The sequence below is a fragment of the Prionailurus viverrinus genome, chromosome F2 (assembly GCF_022837055.1).
Source record: "Prionailurus viverrinus isolate Anna chromosome F2, UM_Priviv_1.0, whole genome shotgun sequence".
Classification (NCBI taxonomy): Eukaryota; Metazoa; Chordata; class Mammalia; order Carnivora; family Felidae; genus Prionailurus; species Prionailurus viverrinus.
In genome coordinates, this window is record NC_062578.1 from 27,753,209 (window position 1) to 27,774,132 (window position 20,924).

Here is a 20,924-nt window from a genome sequence, read left to right on the forward strand (position 1 = left end):
CTGTGTCCTTCCCCAGATTAGGAAAATATTCTGCTATAATTTGCTCATATAAACCTTCTGCCCCTTTTTCTCTCTTAATCTTCTGGGAGTCCTATGATTTGGATGTTATTCCTTTTTAATAAGTCACTGAATTCTCTAAGTCTTATATCATGATCTTTTACCTTTGCTTCCCTCTTTTTTCCTGCTTTCTTATTTTCCATAATTTTATGTTTTGTATCGTTGATTTGCAGCTCTGCTTCATCCATCCTTGATGTTGTGGCATCCATTAGAGATTGCTTCTCGGTTATAGCATTTTTAATTTAGTCCTGAGTAAACTTTATTCTCTTATCTCTGCAGAAAGGGATTCTATGCTTTTTGCAACTGCAGCTAGTATTCTTATTATTGTGGTTCTGAATTCTAGTTCAGACTAGTTCAGACATCTTGCTTATATCTATGTTGATTAAGCCCCTGGCTGTCATTTCTTCCTGTCCTTTCTTTTGGGGTGAATTACTTTGTTTTGTTATTTTGGAGGACAGAAACAAAATTAATAAAATAAAAAATAAAAATTAAAAACAAAACAAAAAAATCAAATAAAGGGAGCTAGATCCTAGGTGTGTTTTGGTCTGTTTGTTGAAAAAAGCTTGACAGGATAGAGAAAAAAAGGGAAAGAAAAGAAAAAAAAAAGGTAAGAAAAAAATTTTAAGAACTATATAATAAAGTAGAATAAAATGAAATAGAATAAAATATTTTAAAAAATAAATAAAATAAAAAAATAAAAATAAATTTTTCTCTTTCTGTACCCAAGAAAGAGGAAGGAAAAAAAAAAAGAAAAAAAAGACAATTTAAGCAAAAACAGAAACAAAATGAATAAATGAACCAGCAAACAGAATGAAACCTGAATGAAGTTACATCCTATTTCCCCTAGAACTGAAACTATGAAGCCCTCTATAGTCTGTACACTAAGCAAGTGGAGAGACTTGTCCTGGTCTTCTAGGGGATGTGCTTGGGGGGTGCAGTTGGGAGGGGCTTGGTATAACAGCTCCGTTCTCCACTAGGTTGTGCTGCTTGGCTTACTGGGGTAGATCAGTGTGATGCCTGTGTGCATGAGAAGTGGAAATGGCTTCACCCAGCTCCCTAGTCTCTGACACAGGAACTTGGCATTCTTCACCAACCAGCAATCAAGCACCCCTTCTTTGTTTCAGGCCTCCATCCACTCCTTGCCTCTGCCCTGTCCGTGTCCAACTTGTCCACTCGCCAGGCAGCACCTCCCTTTGGAGTTTTATCTCGGATAGGGTTTGTTTCAAAACCCCACACTTTAAAGACCTCTGCTTGGACTTGCACCAACTCTCTGGCAGAGGGTCTTGCTGAACAATGGCTGGGTGCCGGCTTGCACCCAGAAAACATTCATGTGATCGCACAGCAGCAGAGGTTCAGAGATTATGGCAAATCACAATGCATAGCCAGTGCCAGGTTTCACCACACTCTGACGTCTTTGTCCCAATATCAGGAAACATGGCTACTCTCCAGGGTCCACTGGGACCTTTGCCTGTGAGAAAACCATATGGCCGCTACCAAATGCACTCCAAGCGGGGGAACCATTTCTCCCCATGTGGCACATGAATCCCTCAGACCCCATTTCCTGCTCCTGGGGATTCGCCCTACTTCCTCCCAAGCTCTGCCAGGCACTGAGTCCCAGAACTTCAGACTCTGTACTCCACTGTTTATGGAATCTTGGTGGTATTGAAACCCTCTCCTTTCTTCACATTAGCGGTTATGGAGAACAAATTTCTTGTTCAGTCTCCTGTGAGTGTTTTCACTCTTTCTCTCAAGCTACTTTTGCAGGAATGCTTTTCTTGCATGATCCCGATGCACTGCACTCTCCACCCTTACTCTTTCTCTGTTCTCTGCAAAAACAGCTCCCAACCCTCCATGGCTTTTCTCTCCCCCAGTTCACCTCTCTGTACTGCATCCCTGCCGAGTTCTGTGGCTCAAGTACCCAGATTGTTGTGTTAATCCTCAGATCAGTTTCCTAGGTGTTCAAAATGGTTTGGTGCTGACCTAGCTGTGTTTCAGTGATGAGGCAAGCTGAGGGTCTCTATGCTGTCCCACCATCTTAACTCCTCCCCCTTGAAAATCTGCGTATTAGAAGATTTAAACATCATAGTGTAGTTCTCTATCTGTATCAAGGAAATCCTACAAAATCATAAGCAGAGTGGAGTAAAGCAGATACAAACTCCATTTTGGGAGAAACTAATCCACAGACTACAAAATATTTGTAAGGGCTGCCCAAAGCAACTGAATGCCAGGAGAACCTACCCACAGAGGAAGTGTAGGAAATTGCTGAGGGACCCATGGCCCAGAATGGGAACCTGCCACCTCAAAGGTGAAGGGTCTCCTCACCTTAAAGGTGACTCCTTATGTGAGAGGAGTCTAATCAGGAAGTATATATCCCTTGTTTACTATAGCCAAAGCAGGAACTGGGGTGAGTACAGGACCCTGGATGGCCAGGAAGTGGAATGAGCCTCGCTTAATTTGAACAAAAGCCAGAAAGGAGGAAGTAGGGAGAAGAGGCACAGAGTTGGAGAAGCCCAATGTCAGAAGATCTCCAAAAGCACTAATGAAAATAAAATACCCTTTCTGAAGGTAAGGGGCCCACTCTAAAGAGCTAGGTCCTATTTTTTTTGAAGTGGTTAGTATGGTTACTGAGGGAAGCATGGCTGGCAGCAGTAGCCTCCTGGACCCATATTGTTTTAGAGAAGAATGAGAGGTGTGTCTTGTAATCATGGAGAGGCCTTATTTACATCTGTATCTACAAAGGAGAAGAGAGCTGTTGGTTTGTGTAGCCTGGAAAGGGACTGTGGACCTCTCCTTCTCTGCAGAACCTCTTGTAAATAGCTGTACCAGGAAAACCTAATTCATTCAATGATGAATAATAATAAACCACACAAGGATGATATGAGAAGAAAGGTAGAGGAGAGCACCAAAACTTACCAGTAGATGAGTTATACTCATGGTGCAGATGAATGTTGTATTCAGACCTTTCACTATTAAATAAGAAACTTTAAAGGGTCAGTTATCTCCAGTATCTAAATTTGCTTGTATTTAGTTAAGGTTTTGCATCTATCTTCACGAGAGAAGTGAGTTTGTCATTTTTCTTTCTGTCAAATTTTTGTTGCTTTTGTAAACCTAATTGGAAAATTGTTCTCTTAGTTTTTTTTATTTTTTGAAAGAGTTTTAAAAGATTGATGCTATTTCTTTTTCTATTTGTTTAATTATTTTTAATATTATTTATTTATTTTGAGAGACACAGAGAGAGACAGTGTGAGCAGGGAGGGATAGAGAGAGAGGGAGAGAGAGAACCTGACAGCACAGAGCTCGGCTCAATCTTATGAACTGTGAGATCGTGACCTGAGCTGAAATCAAGAGCCGGCCACTCAACCAGCTGAGCCACCCAGGCACCTAATGCTATTTCTTTCTTAAATGTCTGTAAGAATTCAACAGTAAAGGCATCTGGGCCAGAAGTTGTCTTGAGGTTTTTAAATAATAGATTCATTAAAAAAAATTAATGTAAGACTGTTGTGACTTCCTGTTTCTTCTGGTATCCCTTTTGTGGTGTTTGTCAAGGATAGTGTTCATATAATGTGGTCGAATTTATTAGCATAAGGTACATTATAGTACATATCTTCATTTTTCCTCATGTTTATAAGAACTCTATCATGTACTATTTTCCATTCCTTGGTATTTTGTGTTTTCTTTTTCTCCTTACTAGTCCTGCTTATTACTCTTTTTAAAGAACCATCTTTTGACTTTGCTGATTCAATGTATATTCTTGACTTAAAAAATAAAGACATAATAGAGATAGTTGGGTGTTTCAATAATATGACACAACTAAACCTATTGTAGCACAGGTGTCAACATTATGCATATGGAAAGATACTTAGAGGTGGCCTTTAAAGATAGGAACAAGATTAAACTCTAACCAATATAGTAATTGCTATAACAGACACAGTTAGATGTTAGATGCATAGAGATTAGAAAAGAGAAAGTAAAAGTAGCATTATTAGATGATATGCCTGGAAAACTCCAGAGAATCAACTGTTAAGTGATTATAAACAGTAAGAGAAACCAGTGAAGTAATGAGATATAACGCTCATTATACAGAATTCTGAGATATACAGAAATTACTGAGTCTCATATGTCAAGAAACCCCTTGAAACATAAAAAAAAGACTCTCTATAAAAAAATAACACAAAATAAAAAATATCTAGGAATTATATAGGTATAAGGTATAAGGTACACATTATGCCTTATAAGGTATGAGACTTCCACAAAGAATACTTTAAAAAAACTGAAAAACACAAACACTTCTTCAAATGGAAATATCTCATGTTTTTAGATAGGCAGGTTCAAAAAAATAAAGGTATTAAGTATTAAGTTCCTTAAGTTGTTTATGAATGCAGTGTTTAATTTTTTCAGTTAAAATATAGTTTAAAAAAGTTAGACAAGCTGATTCTAAAGTTCATATGGGAAAATGTACATAACAAGAATAACCAGAAAAGATTGAAAAAGAAGCAGCCTAAAGTGGGTTATCCTATCAGGTATTAAACTAGTATTATATTATAAAGTCTTAACATTTAAAACACTGATACTAACACAAGGATAATCAGAACAGTGGAACAGAAGAGAAAGTTCAGAAATACCCAAATACAAAAGAGAATATGATAAAAGTGTTATCAGTTCAATGGTGAGAAAAGTCAATAAAGGATACTGAGACAGACAGCTGCATAGCCATGTTAAAAACAAGAAATAAAGTTGAATCCATACATCACACCATAACTCATGATAAATTCCAAATGAATGAAAGATTTAAAAATTTTAAGTAAAACCATGAAAATTCGGGGGGGGGGGCGGGGAAACATGGGAAAATTCCATTTACCTTAGTGTGAGGTTGGGTCTTGCTAACAATGACTACAAATCTGGAACTCATAAAAGAAACAAATAAACTATATTTTAAAAATAATTACTAATATCAGAACAGCCTTACACAAGCTCATAAGATAGCCACATTGCAGGGGCGGGCTGAAGCTAGTCTTCTATAAAGAGTTAACTAGAAATTGTTAAAAATAAGACCAGTGACCCAACAGGTAATTTGACTAGGCACATAAATGGTTCACAAAAAAGGCAGTGCAAATGATTCTTAATGATACGAAAAGATGCTCAACTCACTTTTTATAAGAGAAAAGCCAGCTAAAACCAAAGAGAGAAGTATTTTTCACCTCTCCAGTGAGTTAAAAAAAAAATAGAAGTTTAATAACATACTCTGTTGGAGAAAGCATAGGAAAATAGGGAAATTACCCTGTTAGTGGAGCTTAAGTGGATGTAACACGTACAGAAGTCAATTTAGCAGTGTTTTTAACAATTACAATTGCATTTTAAAAATCTCATATAATACAATTACATGAAGTTTATTTTTAAAATTATAAATTTGGGGAGAAAGTCACTTAAGGACTTCTAATAAGAGAACATTTAAAATAACATAGCATTTCCTCAAGTTTTATTTCAGTTATTTTTTATTTTTTATTATTTTTTTTAATGTTTACTTATTTTAAGAGAGAGAGTGTGTGTGTGAATGCGAGTTGGGGAGGGACAGGGAGAGAGGGAGAGAGAATTCCAAAGTGGCCCCATGCTCAGCACATAGCCCAATGCAGGGCTACATCTCACTACCCTGAGATCATGACCGGAGTCAAAATCAAAATTAATGCTTAACCAACTGACCCATCCAGGCGCCCCTCAACTAATTAAAAAAATGTTTTGAAATTGGTTTTTCTTTATTTCTGTATAGCCTGAACCACCAAAGAAACCATCTAATTGGAGAAGAAAACATGAAGAATTCATTGCCACCATAAGAGCAGCTAAAGGCCTTGATCAGGCACTTAAAGAGGGTGGAAAACTTCCTCCTCCTCCTCCACCTTCTTATGATCCTGGTATGTGGAATATTGTTGACAGAAATGTTCATATGGAGAGGAAATACTGATCGAATTTTTATAAATTTAAATTGTTATTAAAGTTAATTTATAATTATGGAACTTGATGAAGCATAATCTTTAAAAGTTTAACTATAAAATAATGCTGATTTTTTCAGACATTTAGGCTTATAAAGACACATCAGTGTTGAACATAGAAATTCATTATCTTTTTATTTCAATACTGTTATTTAAACATAAAGCATTATAATATCATTTGAAACATTATTATAGTCACTTTCAAATGTTAATATACCAGGAAATATTTGAAGATGCTCACTATCAATTGAAATGTAGTCATTTGGTAAGATTCAAATTGTTTTGTTGCCTGATGCCTTTGGTATCTTCTTATCTGGGAAGGAAAAAAAAACATACTGTTGTTTCTAAGAGGTACATGTTTATGTAGGGAAACCACCATAAAAATTCATTTACCTAAATTATGCCTTAATTTCATGTATTATTATACTTTCTTCATTAGGTAGATAAAAGTTGCTTATCTGTTGTTACCAAAAGCAAGGTAAGATGCTTGCAACCTCATATAAGATACTGAGATATTGAAAGATTTAAAATAACACAATTGACACTTGGACATTGACTATTAGAGTAGTCTGAAGAGGTAGTTATTTTAATATAACAAGTTAGCTGCATTAAATTGTGTTAGTATTGTGATTGAGATTTATTTCTCAGTAAAGAAAAGTCTTATAAAATAAGTCGGGGAGATGAAAAGTGCAGCATAGGGAAATAGAGTCAATAATATTGTAATTACATTGTATGCTGACAGATGGTAATTACACTTACTGTGGTGTGAATTGAGTAATGTACAGAATTGTGGAATCACTGTGTTGTACACCTGAAACTAATGTAACATTGTATGTCAGCTATACTTCAATAATATATATATATTTTTTTAAAGGAGTCTGGTAGAAAACCTAGATATGATCGTTTTTAACGTTTTATTGTAGTGAAGAGGTTAACGAACTATTTCTATAAAGGGCCAGATCGTATCGTAATGAGGTATATTTTTATCTTATCTGTTGGAACTTCGAAGAGAAAATAGAACTGTATAAAGTCAAACTATTTCTTGACAGTTTTATCCTATTATTATCATTATTTATTATTATTATTTTTAGTGAGAGAGAGTGCTAACAAGGAAGAAGGGCAGAGGTGGGGAGAGAGAGAGAATCTCAAGCAGGCTCCATGCTTAGCATGGAGCCCAATGTGGAGCTCAATCCCACGACCTTGGGATGACCTGAGCCAAAATCAAGAGTTGGACACTCAACCAACTGAGCTACCCAGGCGCCCAACAGTTTTACTCTAATTAAAATGAAAAATTTTAACAGATGAGCTCAAATTTTAAAATTTATTTTTAATGTAATATGTTATTACTGCTTAATAACTTAGTCTCCAGTATAAAAATATGTATATATTGTGGAAACATATGATATATTATAAAGACAAAGAAGAAATCCTATTTTTCCTCTACTTATTCATTCTTTTGTACTAAGGATTTGTGTTTTGGGTTTTGTTCCCCTCAAATAAGATTCTAAGCTGGGAGAAAATCAGAATTTGCCATATGCTAGCAGACTTTTTTCTTAAATGTCTTTACCAAGTTTAGTGGTCAGGTTGGGTGGTTATAAGGAAATAACAAGTTTTGTGTATCAAATATTATTGCTTTTGTTACACATATTGAATTACTGTCCACAAAAAACTTATAATTCCTTATGTTTCACTTTAAGAATTATGTTATCATTTTGTTTCTTTTTTCTGTTTTAGATTATATTCAGTGTCCATATTGCCAAAGGAGGTTTAATGAAAATGCAGCTGATAGACATATTAATTTCTGTAAAGAACAGGCAGCACGTATTAGTAACAAAGGCAAATTTTCTACTGATACCAAAGGAAAGGCAACTTCTCGGACACAGGTGAAATGTTCAATTATTTGTACAAATGAGAAAATGACTCAGTTTTACAGTTTTTTGCATATGCTTTACAGAACATTTGGCTATAATTTTCTCACCTGCTAAAATGTTTTATTACTGTTCAGGGACTTAGTAAGAAATTTGAATGTTTAATTGATAACAAGCAATTAAAATTATTAATTTTAAATGGACTTGAGCTTATAGAGATTTGAAAATACACAGGTTGATAAAGGTATTAGTAAGAAAACTAGTTAAAAGGTAGGTGAAGGAGATTCAGAGGAACCTAGTGGGGTTAGAAGAGTGAGAAATGGTAGTAAAAATACACATTTGAAAATTATGTAAGTACTGAATGTTTCCATGTTATATGTGACCATACACATGAGAGAGTGAAATCCTGGGGTCAAGACCAACTGCTATTTCTGAACTTTCAGGCAAGTACATAAGAGCCTTTTTTTCTTCGTCTGTGAAGTAATCTACCTGATTTTTGTGAGAAGCAAATGAAATGGTGTATGTGAAAGCACCTCTAGAGCCATAAACCATGAAAGCATTTTGTTATATGAAATTTGTACAGCACTGTTGTTTTTCATTAAGCATTTTATGACACAAAAACTTTGATAATGTCATACTTTTAAGCAAACTTCATTTTTCACAAAGCTTTTACATACGGTTTATTTATTTTTTACTATATCTTTATGCCTAAAAACATGAGCATTTGGTTTGGAACTGAAAAGTCTATTAATTAATTTTGAACCATTTCACTTACTTTTCTCAGTATCACTGGCAAGAAAGTAGAAAGCACATCAGCTATTAATAATCACAAAAATATCATTAACCCTTTTTATACCCTATCCAAATGCTGCTTCTATTTAAATATATAAACTACTCCTACATTTATTTAAATCTTCCTCTAAGATTTTTCTCAGGGCACTTGGGTGGCTCGGTTGGGCATTTGACTCTTGATCATGGCTTGAGTCTTGGTCTTAGAGTCATGAGTTCAAGCTCCATGTTGGGCTCTGCTCTGGGCATAGAGCCTACTTGAGGGAAAATAAATACAAGATTCTCTCAAAATGTACTATAATTTCTAAAAATTATTTGTTTTCAGAATATCACATTTGTCTTCCTAGTTTATATGTGAACATAGGTAGCTCTCCTCTAATATGTATGTAAAATATCAGTCTATTTTCTTGCCCTTCTTTTCCCTTTCAAATTTCTCCTTCCATCTGCTACCCTCACAGTTCTTCCTATGCAGTTCCGATTCACAGCCTAGAAAACAGATCTTTTATTTTCACTTTTATCTTCTCCCTGCTAGTACTGTAAATCTAATAGGCAGTAAATAATCATGAAATTCATTTTGTTTGTTACTTAGGAATAAAATATGGGATTAAAGGATGCCATTACAATGGGGAACCTTCTTGAGAAAAATCCATATTGAAGTTCTGTTAATATTATTGAGAATAGAACATTTCATTATTATTATCATCATTATGGGGAAAGAACAGTGAAGAAAACTCATTTTGAAGAATTTCCAAAACAGATGTCAAACAACATTTATCTTTGACTTAAGACAGTTAAGATCATTAATATGATTTTTTTTTCTTTAGTCATAATAATCAGTAAAGGAAATAGAATAGAATGTGTGTGTTCCAACAACTTGGAGGCAATGATTATAAGTGTAAAATCCAGGTAGCTGATAGTTCTCACTTAAAGTGTATCAATTCTGATTCTATGCCTAGTCCTATATAGTCATTTCAGTGTAAGTCCATATTTTTTCATCTTTATTTATTCAAGAAATTTTTATTGAGTACCCTCTCTGAATTAGACACTTTACCAAGTACCTGGTCTACATTAGTAAACTAAATAGAATACTTTTCCTAAAGATGCTTAAAATGAATCCCTATCATATTTAGTAACTATAATCTGGCCCAATTACAGCCCACTTTTTGACCCAGCTCTGATCAAAATAATGATAAAAGTACAATGAAGATCTATTTCTAATAGGTAAAAACAATCTTTTCGTTTAATTTTCCATCATTCTTCTTCATTAGGAATTTTAGCAAATTCTAGCAAATTCGTGACATTTTACTTATTTATTTATGTATTTATAATGTTTATTTTTGAGAGAGAGGCAGAGCATGAGCAGGGGAGGGGAGGGAGCAGAGAGAGAGAGAGAGAGAGGGAGACTCAGAATCTGAAGCAGACTCCAGGCTCTGAGCTGTCAGCACAGAACCTGATACGGGGCTCTAACTCACAAACCATGAGATGCTTAACTGACTGAGCCACCTAGGTGCCTGATCAGGCACTGTGCCTGATCTTTCCCACCCTCCGTAATCCAAACCTTCCATCCATCTCAACCGACTTAGTTCCCTACATGCTGTAAAATCTACCCTGATTTGGGTAGATTGGTTTCCCTCACATTTGCATCTATAAAATGGGGATAATATGTACCTACCTCATAACAGTTATCAAGAGCATTCAATGCAATAATGCCTATAGGTGTAATTTCTTCTTTTACTCATAGTTTATCCAAATGGGAGTCATTAACTTCCAGATTTTGGTGTTCCTCTAGATGTTTATTGCTAGTTTGTTGTTGTTGTTGTTGTTGTTGTTTACTTAATTCTTCTATGGTCTGAGAACATACTTGGTAAGATTTTCATCTTATTGAGATTTGTTTTATTGCCTAGCATATGGTCTTTTTGGTGAATGTTTCTACAGTCTTCAACTGTGATTGTGACTTTTTCAGTATTACTAATTTGCCAGTTTTTGGTTCAAGTATTTCGAATCTGGCAGCTTCAAACTGTCGGTTGAAGTATTTAGGCATTTACACTCAATATAATTATTGATGTTTGTGGTGAAGTAGTCCATGTTGCTGTCTGTTTTCTATTTTTGTCTTTTTAAAAATATTTTTTAAAGTTTATTTATTTATTTGGCAAGAGAGAGACAGAGAGTGCCAGCAGGGGAGGGACAGAAAGAGAGCAGGGGGAGAGAGAATCCCAAGCAGGCTCCATGCCATCAGTTCAAAGCCTGGTGCAAGGCTCAGACCCACAAAGTGTGAAATCATTACCTGAGCCAAAACCGAGTCAGATGCTTAACCCACGGAGCCACCCAGGTGCCCCCCTCTTTATTAAATTTTTCTGGTACTTCCTTGCCTCTTTTGTCTTAGTGAAAGACATTTTATTTTCCCTATTGGTTTTTAAGCTATAAATCATCATATTTTTTTAAAATCGTTACTCTGGGAATAACAAAATGCATCTTTAACTTATCCATATCTGTGGATATTTCCATATATCTCTTACCAGTCTTAATTTATTGTTATATATATGTAACTCTATAGCCTTATAAACCGATCGATATTCCTGATATGTGCTGTATTACAGTGTTCTACTTACACCTTTAAAAGTCATCTGTCTTTTAAAGAAATTAGGAGAATAAAGTAAATATATAGTCATTTATATACGTATACACACATGAATATTTATGCACACATGCATATACTTTTTTTTCTTCTGCTGCCGCCTCGTATACATATTGTATTTAACTTACATACTACTTACTCATATATTATCATTTTCAGATTTCTTCTTGTAATCTCAGTCACCATATAATGTCATTTTCTTTCAACCTGAAGAAGCTTCTTGAGCCTTCCAAGAGTGCAGATATACTAGAAGGGAATTTTCTGGTTTTGGATATCTGAAAAAATGCCCGATTTTGCCTTCATTTCTTTGTTGAGATTCTCTCTGCGTTCATTCACTATTACCATATTTTCCTTTAATTCTTGTGTATGTATTCCTTTACTTTTTGAATGTATTTGTAAGTAAATGTTTTGAAGGTCTTTTTAACTTCTAAATCTAATACACCTGTGCCCATTTAGGTCCATTTTTGTTGACTGTTTTTGCCAAATAAATATGGGTCATGCTTTTCTCTTTCCTTTTTCCTTTTCTTTCATTGCCGCCCCCTTTCCCTTCCCTGTTCCTTTCCCTTTCCTGTAGTTAAACCTAGAATACACAGTTACCAGTTTTCTAGAATTACTTTTGGATGGTTTCCAGTTTCTTAGCATCTTATTTTTTTTAAGATACTTTTTAAAAAATTATTATCTATAGGAGAGTTAAACATATGTTTTACGCCCCCACCATTGAGTTTGTAATCTGTTATTATATTTTTAATTTGATTGTTTGATTTGTATTTGATTATTTTTCTAATTTCCTATGTTATTTTGATTATTTCCAATTCCCTCTCTGTATTTCAGAGTTGTCTTTTATTTAAGTGTAGTAAACATAATTGTTTTCTATTATGTATATAATTGTGATATCATTTGATTTTTATGGATATGTTCTTGCTTTTTTTCATTTATGATTTCTTATATCATTATGTACATAATTATTATTGATCATTTGGTGCTTATTGCCCTTAAAAAATTATTCATGAGAATTATTCATGTGAAGAGCCTTTTTATTTGTTTCTTCCAGGTATCTAAGAGTACTGCCACTGTGAAGGCACTTTTAAATTATTGGCTTTAGTTTGCCTGACCACCTAGTAATGCAGATTTATACAGCAAATCCATGTGATGGCCAGACTTGTTATAATCTCAAATGGTGTTGGCCTACCACTTTATTTTTTTCTTTCTGTCATTCTGTGCTTAGAAAGTGTTTTTTTTATACTTTCCTGAGCATTTTTACTTTTTAGTTGAAAGGTCAATCCAAATAGTGCCTTCTACTATGTTATTAAAAATGAATGCCCTCTATGTTCTTTAAGCTCTTTCCAATTTCAAGAAAAAGTCTTTGTAAACATAAATATTTCACTAAGGAAATTTATTAGATTTGTGACCATATAAAAACACATGAAATAATAAACTAACAAGTGCATATTTAATGAATGAGAAAAATATGTATTAAATATAACTATAAAAATAATGTGATTTTGGTTTTTTTTTGTTTTCTTTTTCTGATGACTGAAATGGATTTGTATAAAATGGTTGATAGCTAGAGTCATCCCAAAAACCTTTATATACCAGTAGAATTTCAGCTAGCTGTAGAACAAAGGAAATAACAGCTCAGTAAGGAAGGAGTCAGATTATCTAGGTCAGGGGAACAGCAAGTTACTGAGAGGCAGGCGAATATGGTTTAAACGTGCATTCAGAGTAGTATGAGGATTCAGTAAACAAACAAACCTGACTAGTTCTGGTCAAAAGTAAAAGGAAATATTATAGGAGATAGATGAGATTAGTCTATGTTCTGGATATCTCAGGAAACCTTGACAAAAAAATTGGGTAAAACAGTAGGAGGCCTAATATAGAGAGGGGAAAAACAGAGCACCTTTTGAAATAAATTTATTTTCTGGTTGTACACCATTAAGTTAATTTCTAATATGTGCATAAAAATATTTACTCCTCAGTATGTAATGGTACCAGAGCTCTTCCCATCCGTGCCCAGCCTAAAGATTTGACTTCTCTGTAATATGCTGTACCAGTTCCCTTTGTCTATGCTAATTGTTTTGTTATTTTTTTTGGTAGCTCACAGAATATGAGTGGCTCACCAGTCCTGTTTCTTAATCCAGTTTTACTGAGCCTATTTTTAGTAGACATGCCTCATATTTTAACAGGTCTTTGTTAGGGCTTGTTTTCCATATTGTTGTTAGCTTTAAAATCTTTCCTAATGCCTTCATTGGTATTTTAGGGGGAGAGACCAATACTAATCAGATGCCCTTTTAAATACTGGAAACACCTCTTGGGTTTTGAGAGAAACCGTATCTTTATATGGCTTATCTCCAAAGGATCCTAGTCATTTGTTCATTTGAAAGTTATTGAAGGTTTTCTAAGTGTCAAGTGCTTAAAAAAAGTTTAATCTCTTGCATAGTAGTGCCAGATGTGCATGGAATGTGTGTGTGGGGGGAGGGGGGAGAGAGACCCTTTCATCAAGATTTATTTTCATTAAAAGGTCACATACTAAATTTTGATGGGTGTAATGTTTGACTTTAAAATTTATGTTTAGCTAGCAATTTTTAGTAGTAGTGCTTCTTAACTTTCATACTGATTATTGGTTATAAAATATGATTTGATTTTTGAAAATTAGGTTTAAAACCAGTTTTCACATGAAATCCTAAGCAGTCTAAATATGCGTTGGGCTAAATCTCAAGTATAGTAAGCACTTTATAGTTGAAGGGCTAGAACTGAATGGCATGAGTCTCAATTCCTGTTCTGTGATTATATTGGAGTGTTACTGTGGGAAAGTTCATTTCATTATATTGGAGCAGGTGATCAATAAGATACTTTATTTTTATTTTGTTTTATTTTTAAATCTTTTTTAATGTTTTATTCATTTTCTGAGAGAGAGAGAGAGAGCAGGGAAGGGGCAGAGAGAGAGAGGGAGACACAGAATCCAAAGCAGGCTCCACGGCCTAAAATTAATGATACCTCTCTAGAGAGTGGAGAAAAAATAAATACTCTATCTTTTCTCAACCTATATTCTATTCATCTAACATCTGGTGAGGATAGTGAAGCCAAAATTAGCTCTTTCTCTTTGCATTCAGGAAATCCATAAGGCAGCTATTGTTAAAACTTATCCAAACTTATTTGTAATCTTATGAATTATTATCAGTAGAAAATATGGCTGGATTATGTATGTGAAATATAAAACCATGCTCAGGAATATGTAAAAATTTTGACTTTTAAATCTGCACTACTAAGTGAGCATCATTGGGTGTTTCTTTTTCTATTAATATTTGTTTGGCATTTAAAATCTTAACATTGAAGAAATTTTTTCCATTTGACCTTTTTTTCCCCTGTGAACTGAGTAAAGCTGTTCTTAGTTTATTTTAGCAGTGCAATATCTGAGCCAGACTTTTAGTATACTAGTTTTGAGAGCGAATGTATTTTGGGAAACCTCTCTCTGAGATGATGTATTTTAATCTATACTCTCTCAATTTGAGTAATTCAGTACCTAATAAAAAATTGCTCATTTCAGGGTATGGGAGCTTTTGAAATGCTAGTTTACAATCCATAATCAAAAAGTGATGTTGATAAAATATTTTTTCATTATTTTAGTATAAGCCGCCTGCACTTAAAAAGTCAAATTCTCCTGGAACTGCACCATCAGGATCTTCACGATTACCACAACCAAGTGGCACTAGCAAAACTGTTGTAGGTAATGAGCTCCATAAAATAATTTGACTTTTTTTTGGGGTGGAGAGTAGAGATGGAAATTAAGAGAGTGTTCTGTTTTGGATTATTAAAATAGATTTATAATTTGGAAGAGATGTGGAGGATAAGTAATTCTTTGTGGGTAAAAATAAAGTAATTTTCAATAACTTCTACTTAGGATATTTTATAGTACTTTTTTTCCCCATCTTAAATGTCTGTCCTTGATATTTTTACTGATACATAACCTGTCAGAGTCAACCTGTCTGATCAACCAAGTTCTTTTCTTGATTCTTTAACCACAGCATTTTCCACTCATTTCTATATGTACTGCTCTAAACTTGACAGTTGTCCTAATAGACACGTTTAATGGTTTGAAGAAGATATTGATTAACTGAAGTGTACCTTTATTTATACATAAATTGTAATAAAGGAATATGGAAATTTTAAACGAAGGATGTTATATGTTGTTCTCTGGAAATTTCATTAAAAAAAAAACATTTTCTTAGTTGATAACTTGTTTTGATTTATTGCCACAAAGATTCATCGTGACTAAAGCATCATTTTCCTTGTCAGATTCTCTGTTTTATGTGATTTTTCTCTTTCAGTCTGTTGTTAAAACTAATACCTTTTTTATTATAAGGTGTGCCTTCAGGTAAAGCGTCCTCAGTTAGCAGCTCTTTGGGAAGCAAACTTCAGACCTTATCTCCCTCCCATAAAGGGATAGCAGCTCCTCATGTAGGGTAAGTCAGTTTGAATTTAATTGATTAGTGATATGTGTGTGTGTGTATGTGGATATATACATATATATGTATACATATGTGTATGTATATGTGTACGTGTGTGTGTATGTATGTATGTATGTAAGTGATGCCAAAGTTTTATGTTTAGATAATTGGCCTTTTTATTAACCTTGATTTTCTTTCTAAATTTCATTTGTCTTTTAATATATTGCTGTTCAGGGGCACATACACTACTGTTCAGTGTCTAAATTAGGATTACCATTTTGCAAAAAAATCTAGTAGCATGTATCAAGAGCCCAAAACACATTCATATATTCAGTTGAATAATTTTACTTCTGGGAATCTAGTCTAAGGAAATCATTTGAAATACAGAAGATTTTTATAATAATCATTTTTTATTAAAAATTATGTATCAGGCACTGTGCTAGACATTTTTCACATATTTTTATTAAAACCACCCCACCATCATAGGATGAGGGGATCGGAGAAGCAAAGTAATTTGCTTGAAGCCACACAGCTATTAAGAGTTGGAAGCAGGATACCAATTGGAGTCTCTTTGGCTGTAAACATTAGTTTCTTTTCATATGGTTTTATTACAACATTAAAAAATAAAATCAAACCACCTAAGTTTCTAGCTTTTGTTTGAACAGAAAATTATGAAAATCTATGCAGGGATATTATACCACCATAAACTGTATATAAATTTTAAGGAAATGATTCTATTATTATAGGAGAGGAATGTAGAATATAAACTCCATGTATACTGTGATAGAAGCTATAAAAATGCATGTAGACAAAATATGCTGAAATATTAACAGTGGATGATTATTTTCTATTTAGTAGACTTGTTAAATACTTTTTATCTTTCTACAGTCTTATATACATGGGTTTTAAGAAAGTATAATTAAGCTTTCCACAATTATTTTATGTTAATGTGGGAAAATTTTCTTTGTAACACCACAGATTTTAAACATCCTATCTCAGTAGAAACTCTTTCTCTCTCATTTTGATAAATCAGAAAATTAAGGGTTACCACGTGATCATTAGAATGAGAGCTTATGGGGCAGCTGGGTGGCTCAGTTCGTGAATTCTCCGACTTTGGCTCAGGTCATGATCTCACGGTTCGTGAGTTCGATCCCCACGTTGAGCTCTGTGCTGACAGCTCAGAGCCTGGAGCCTGCTTCAGATTCTGTGTCTTTCTCTCTGCCCCTGCCTGCCTCGTTCATATTCTGTTTCCCTCTCTCTCTCTCAAAAATAAATAAACATTAAAAAATTTTAAAAAAAAATAAGAATGAGAGCTTATGTCTATACAGATACTAATAAAGTTGATTTAGGAAATATAACACACATTTTCAGATATAGGTTATCATTTTTGTTTTTAATGTAGGAAATATATAGAGAGTTATCTATAAAGTAAGAGTAACTATCTCCCTCCAACTCCCTAATTTGGACTACATAGAAAGCACAAAATCTAAATTAAGTTAATGTAGAAAAAGAAGACGTCAGCTAACAAGATCTGATTAGTTACATGTTTTTTTTTCTTTTTATTGTGCTTCCATAAAGAAGACACAGGCTGTCCTTAAGAAAGAGACAGGTTAGGGGTGCCTGGGTGGCGCAGTGGGTTAAGCGTCCGACTTCAGCCAGGGCACGATCTTGCGGTCCGTGAGTTCGAGCCCCGCGTCAGGCTCTGGGCTGATGGCTCAGAGCCTGGAGCCTGTTTCCGATTTTGTGTCTCCCTCTCTCTCTGCCCCTCCCCCGTTCGTGCTCTGTCTCTCTCTGTCCCAAAAATAAATAAACGTTGAAAAAAAAATTTTTTAAATAAAGAAAAAAAAGAAAGAGACCGGTTATCAGTAGAACAGGTGGTTAAAAAGTAGGAAGTTTGGTTGTAAAAAATGATTTTATGATATTTTTTTAGTTTCTCTATTGAATTGACTCAGATAATTTTTAATTAAAGTGAAGACAGTAATATATGCATTTTAACTTTTACAAAGCTTTTTTTTACCATATCACAGAACTGCCTTCGATGTTGTGTTATAGTTTCATTTACAGTTGTTCATGAATTAAAAGCTCATATTTTTTTAGTGCCTTTCCTCTCCTACTAGTAATTTTATCTGTTGGCAATATTAAGTTGTCCTGACACCCTACCCTGTATTCTTAATAGGGCATGTTAAACTGGCAGGTGTAATGAAAAGGGGCACTGACTTTGGATTAGAAAGTTAGGCTTCTAGATCCTACTTTGCCACTGAATAGCCATATAACTTTGTGCATATCTCCTCTGTCTCACTCAATGATCTAAGAAACTCTGATCAACATTTATATAATCCTGAGGAGAAAATTTGTTTTTCCTAACAATTAGCAAAGACTTTGAGCACAGTAATTTTATAAATTATGCATTGCTTACAATGCCATGAAGATTGGCTGGTTGTCTCACATGGTATTAAACTGTCAAACATAACTGTATAAATGTCAATTGTCCATTTTATATATAGTCCTTACATGTTAGAAGAATGTTTCCAACTACTGCCAGAGAGCTTTGGTGTTTGCTTGTGGCCAGTATGTTACCATATTAACTGGAATGTTACTATATTACTATATTAAGTAGAACCATTCATTGCTACCTATTTAGTGTCAGAGTTCATTTTTTTTTTAATTATTGAGTGTATTGTTATTTATTGATTATGTTGATTTATGCTTTTCCTTTGCTAGATCGTAAGCTCTCTGGCCAAAGCTCATGTGTCTGTCTGTCTTGCTTACAAATGTAGCTATAAAATGTAGTTTAATGCCTGGCATAGAGACACATAATAAATTTTTGGTGAATGAATGAAACAAAAAATGAAATAATAAATTAAATCCCTTATTTGTTAACCTATTGGCACAGCATAGAACCATGGTCCTGATAGTGGTAGGATATTACTTGAAGTTTGTATGGAAATCATTATTTCCATTGACAAAGATGATTCAGGATTGAGTAAAGGTAGAATTAAGACATTTGGTTAGCTACGATGTTCAAGAAATTGAACACCTTCTGAGGTTAATGAAACAATCATTTCCGTAGCTTGGGATTGTTTAAATAATGCCTTGTTATATAATCTTGATTGCTACCAGCTTTAATCATGTATAACAGTGATGTGTAATATTTAGTGGATATTGGACTCATACTACAGAAAAATTTTATCTTGGAAAAATTCTCATATATTTGGTAATTAACTTCTAGATAATCTGTGGGTCAGCTGATTTTATCAGATTTTTTTTAAAGCAAAAACTATTCTCAATGGAAAAATGTTCCTTTATTGTAAAAGATGATTATCTTTAATCCCAGGAAATTTTAGAAGTATGATGAAATGCAAAGCTTTTAAATAAATACTGCCACATTTGAATTGTGTCACAGAATGTACAGTCATGCCTTGAGGTTTGTGCTTTCATAATGGCTAATTACCAGCTTAAGTGGATATTTTAGCCGATAATTTTCAATAGGTAATATCAAAGACTTAACTTCTTTTCAGTTACTATGAAAAACAGACATTTACTTTGGAGATAGGCTGTTATACATGTAGTGAAACTAGAGCAATGGAATGCATTTAAGGAGCATTTTTTAATAAATTGAATTTGGTTTCCTTTACTTTAATTATATTGATAAAAGTAAGAAACCGATTTCTAAATTTTAAGTACATTTTTGTAGAAGTGGAAATAGGCCTTTCTCATAAGCCAAACTTTTGACATGTGTGAATTGATTTTGTGTGGAACACTGTAAATTTTTATGAATTTCATTGTCATTTATTACTGATCTAGAAATGCCTTAAAAAACCAGAATTGCAGAGTTTGGCTTCTTATATGGACAACAGTGATTGAGGCTATTGGTTTAGGGAAACTAACTTTGCCCTATGTATAGGATTTTATGAGTTTAGGGTCAAAAATAGAAGTATAACACGCTTAAAAACTTGGAGTGCCTCAGAACATCATAACTTTGGGAGTCTACACAGACACAAAATACAAACCGGTAATTTTTCCCAATATTCTTTAAGAAGTCACCTTTTTATTATACCTACTCTGCTTGCTATAGTGTTAAAAGACTGAGTGTTTTACATATTTCCTGAGTAATTTGCTCTCATGGTACCAACAATAAACAAGGACCTTCTCAAGGTTAATATTTATTTCAAATTAAAACCTATTTCAGTAGGTTGATATCATTGCCAAATATTTCTTAAGATGGGAATTCATACTCAGCTATGAATATTATGACAAATTGCGAAAGTATTATTCCTTTTTAGGTACACTCCTTATATTGTGGCAGTTGTATGCAACTACAGATAGTAATTTTAAATTAAAAAGTCCTGGTCAAAATTACAGTTTAGTATCTATAGAAATGTATCATTAGCTTGGCAAAAAGTAATGTATACTTGCCTGGGATTATAAGTAATGTAGTGATACCCATCGTAACCCTTTCATATATGGTAAAACTTTAAAAATCATCACTGAGATCTGCTTTTCATTTACATTTCAAAATCTTAAAATACTGGCATCCTTTCATATGTGGAGTTTTTTGTTAAAAAAAAATTTTTTTTAACGTTTATTTATTTTTGAGACAGAGAGAGACAGAGCATGAACGGGGGAGGGGCAGAGAGAGAGGGAGACACAGAATCAGAATCAGGCTCCAGGCTCTGAGCCGTCAGCCCAGAGCCCAACACGGGGCTTGAACTCACGGACCGCGAGATTGTGACCTGAGCCGAAGTCGGACGCTTAACCGACTGAGCCACCCAGGCGCCCCATGGAGTTTTTATATTTTAGATCAGGTAGTCTTCTTGAACTATGGCCTGAGAGCCAAATCTTGCCCACAACTGTTTTATTGGAACATGGCCACACCATGTATTATGTATTGTATTGTCTGTGGCTACTTTCATGCTACAGTAGTGCAGATAGTATTTGTGACAAAGATAGCATGGCCCATAAGGCCTAGAATACTTACTGGTTGGCCCTTCATAGGAAAAGTTTGCCATTCTGTATTTTAGAATAAGTAAATTATCATAGTGATTAGACATTTATAATTTGAAAGTATGGATTTTAAGGATTCTTTATTCCCAAAGTTAGAACTTTTTTTTTTTTCGGTCATGTGGAATATCTGGAAACTTTGACC

The 20,924-nt window shown here is 34.1% G+C and overlaps 2 protein-coding genes across 3 annotated transcripts in view; one reads left to right on the forward strand and one right to left on the reverse strand.

Moving 5' to 3' along the window:
- Positions 1–20,924, forward strand: part of ZC2HC1A (zinc finger C2HC-type containing 1A) — a 50,180-nt gene that overhangs the window by 13,890 nt on the left and 15,366 nt on the right. For both annotated transcript variants that reach the window (XM_047842909.1, XM_047842910.1), the window contains exons 4-7: positions 5,822–5,963; positions 7,776–7,924; positions 14,958–15,057; positions 15,694–15,793. In XM_047842909.1, coding sequence (XP_047698865.1) covers positions 5,822–5,963; positions 7,776–7,924; positions 14,958–15,057; positions 15,694–15,793 — 491 coding nt within the window. The remainder of the gene's footprint in view (positions 1–5,821; positions 5,964–7,775; positions 7,925–14,957; positions 15,058–15,693; positions 15,794–20,924) is intronic.
- Positions 6,236–20,924, reverse strand: part of IL7 (interleukin 7) — a 94,730-nt gene continuing 80,041 nt past the window's right edge. Inside the window, exon 5 of the mRNA XM_047842912.1 lies at positions 6,236–6,354. Coding sequence (XP_047698868.1) covers positions 6,250–6,354 — 105 coding nt within the window. The 3' untranslated portion in view covers positions 6,236–6,249. The remainder of the gene's footprint in view (positions 6,355–20,924) is intronic.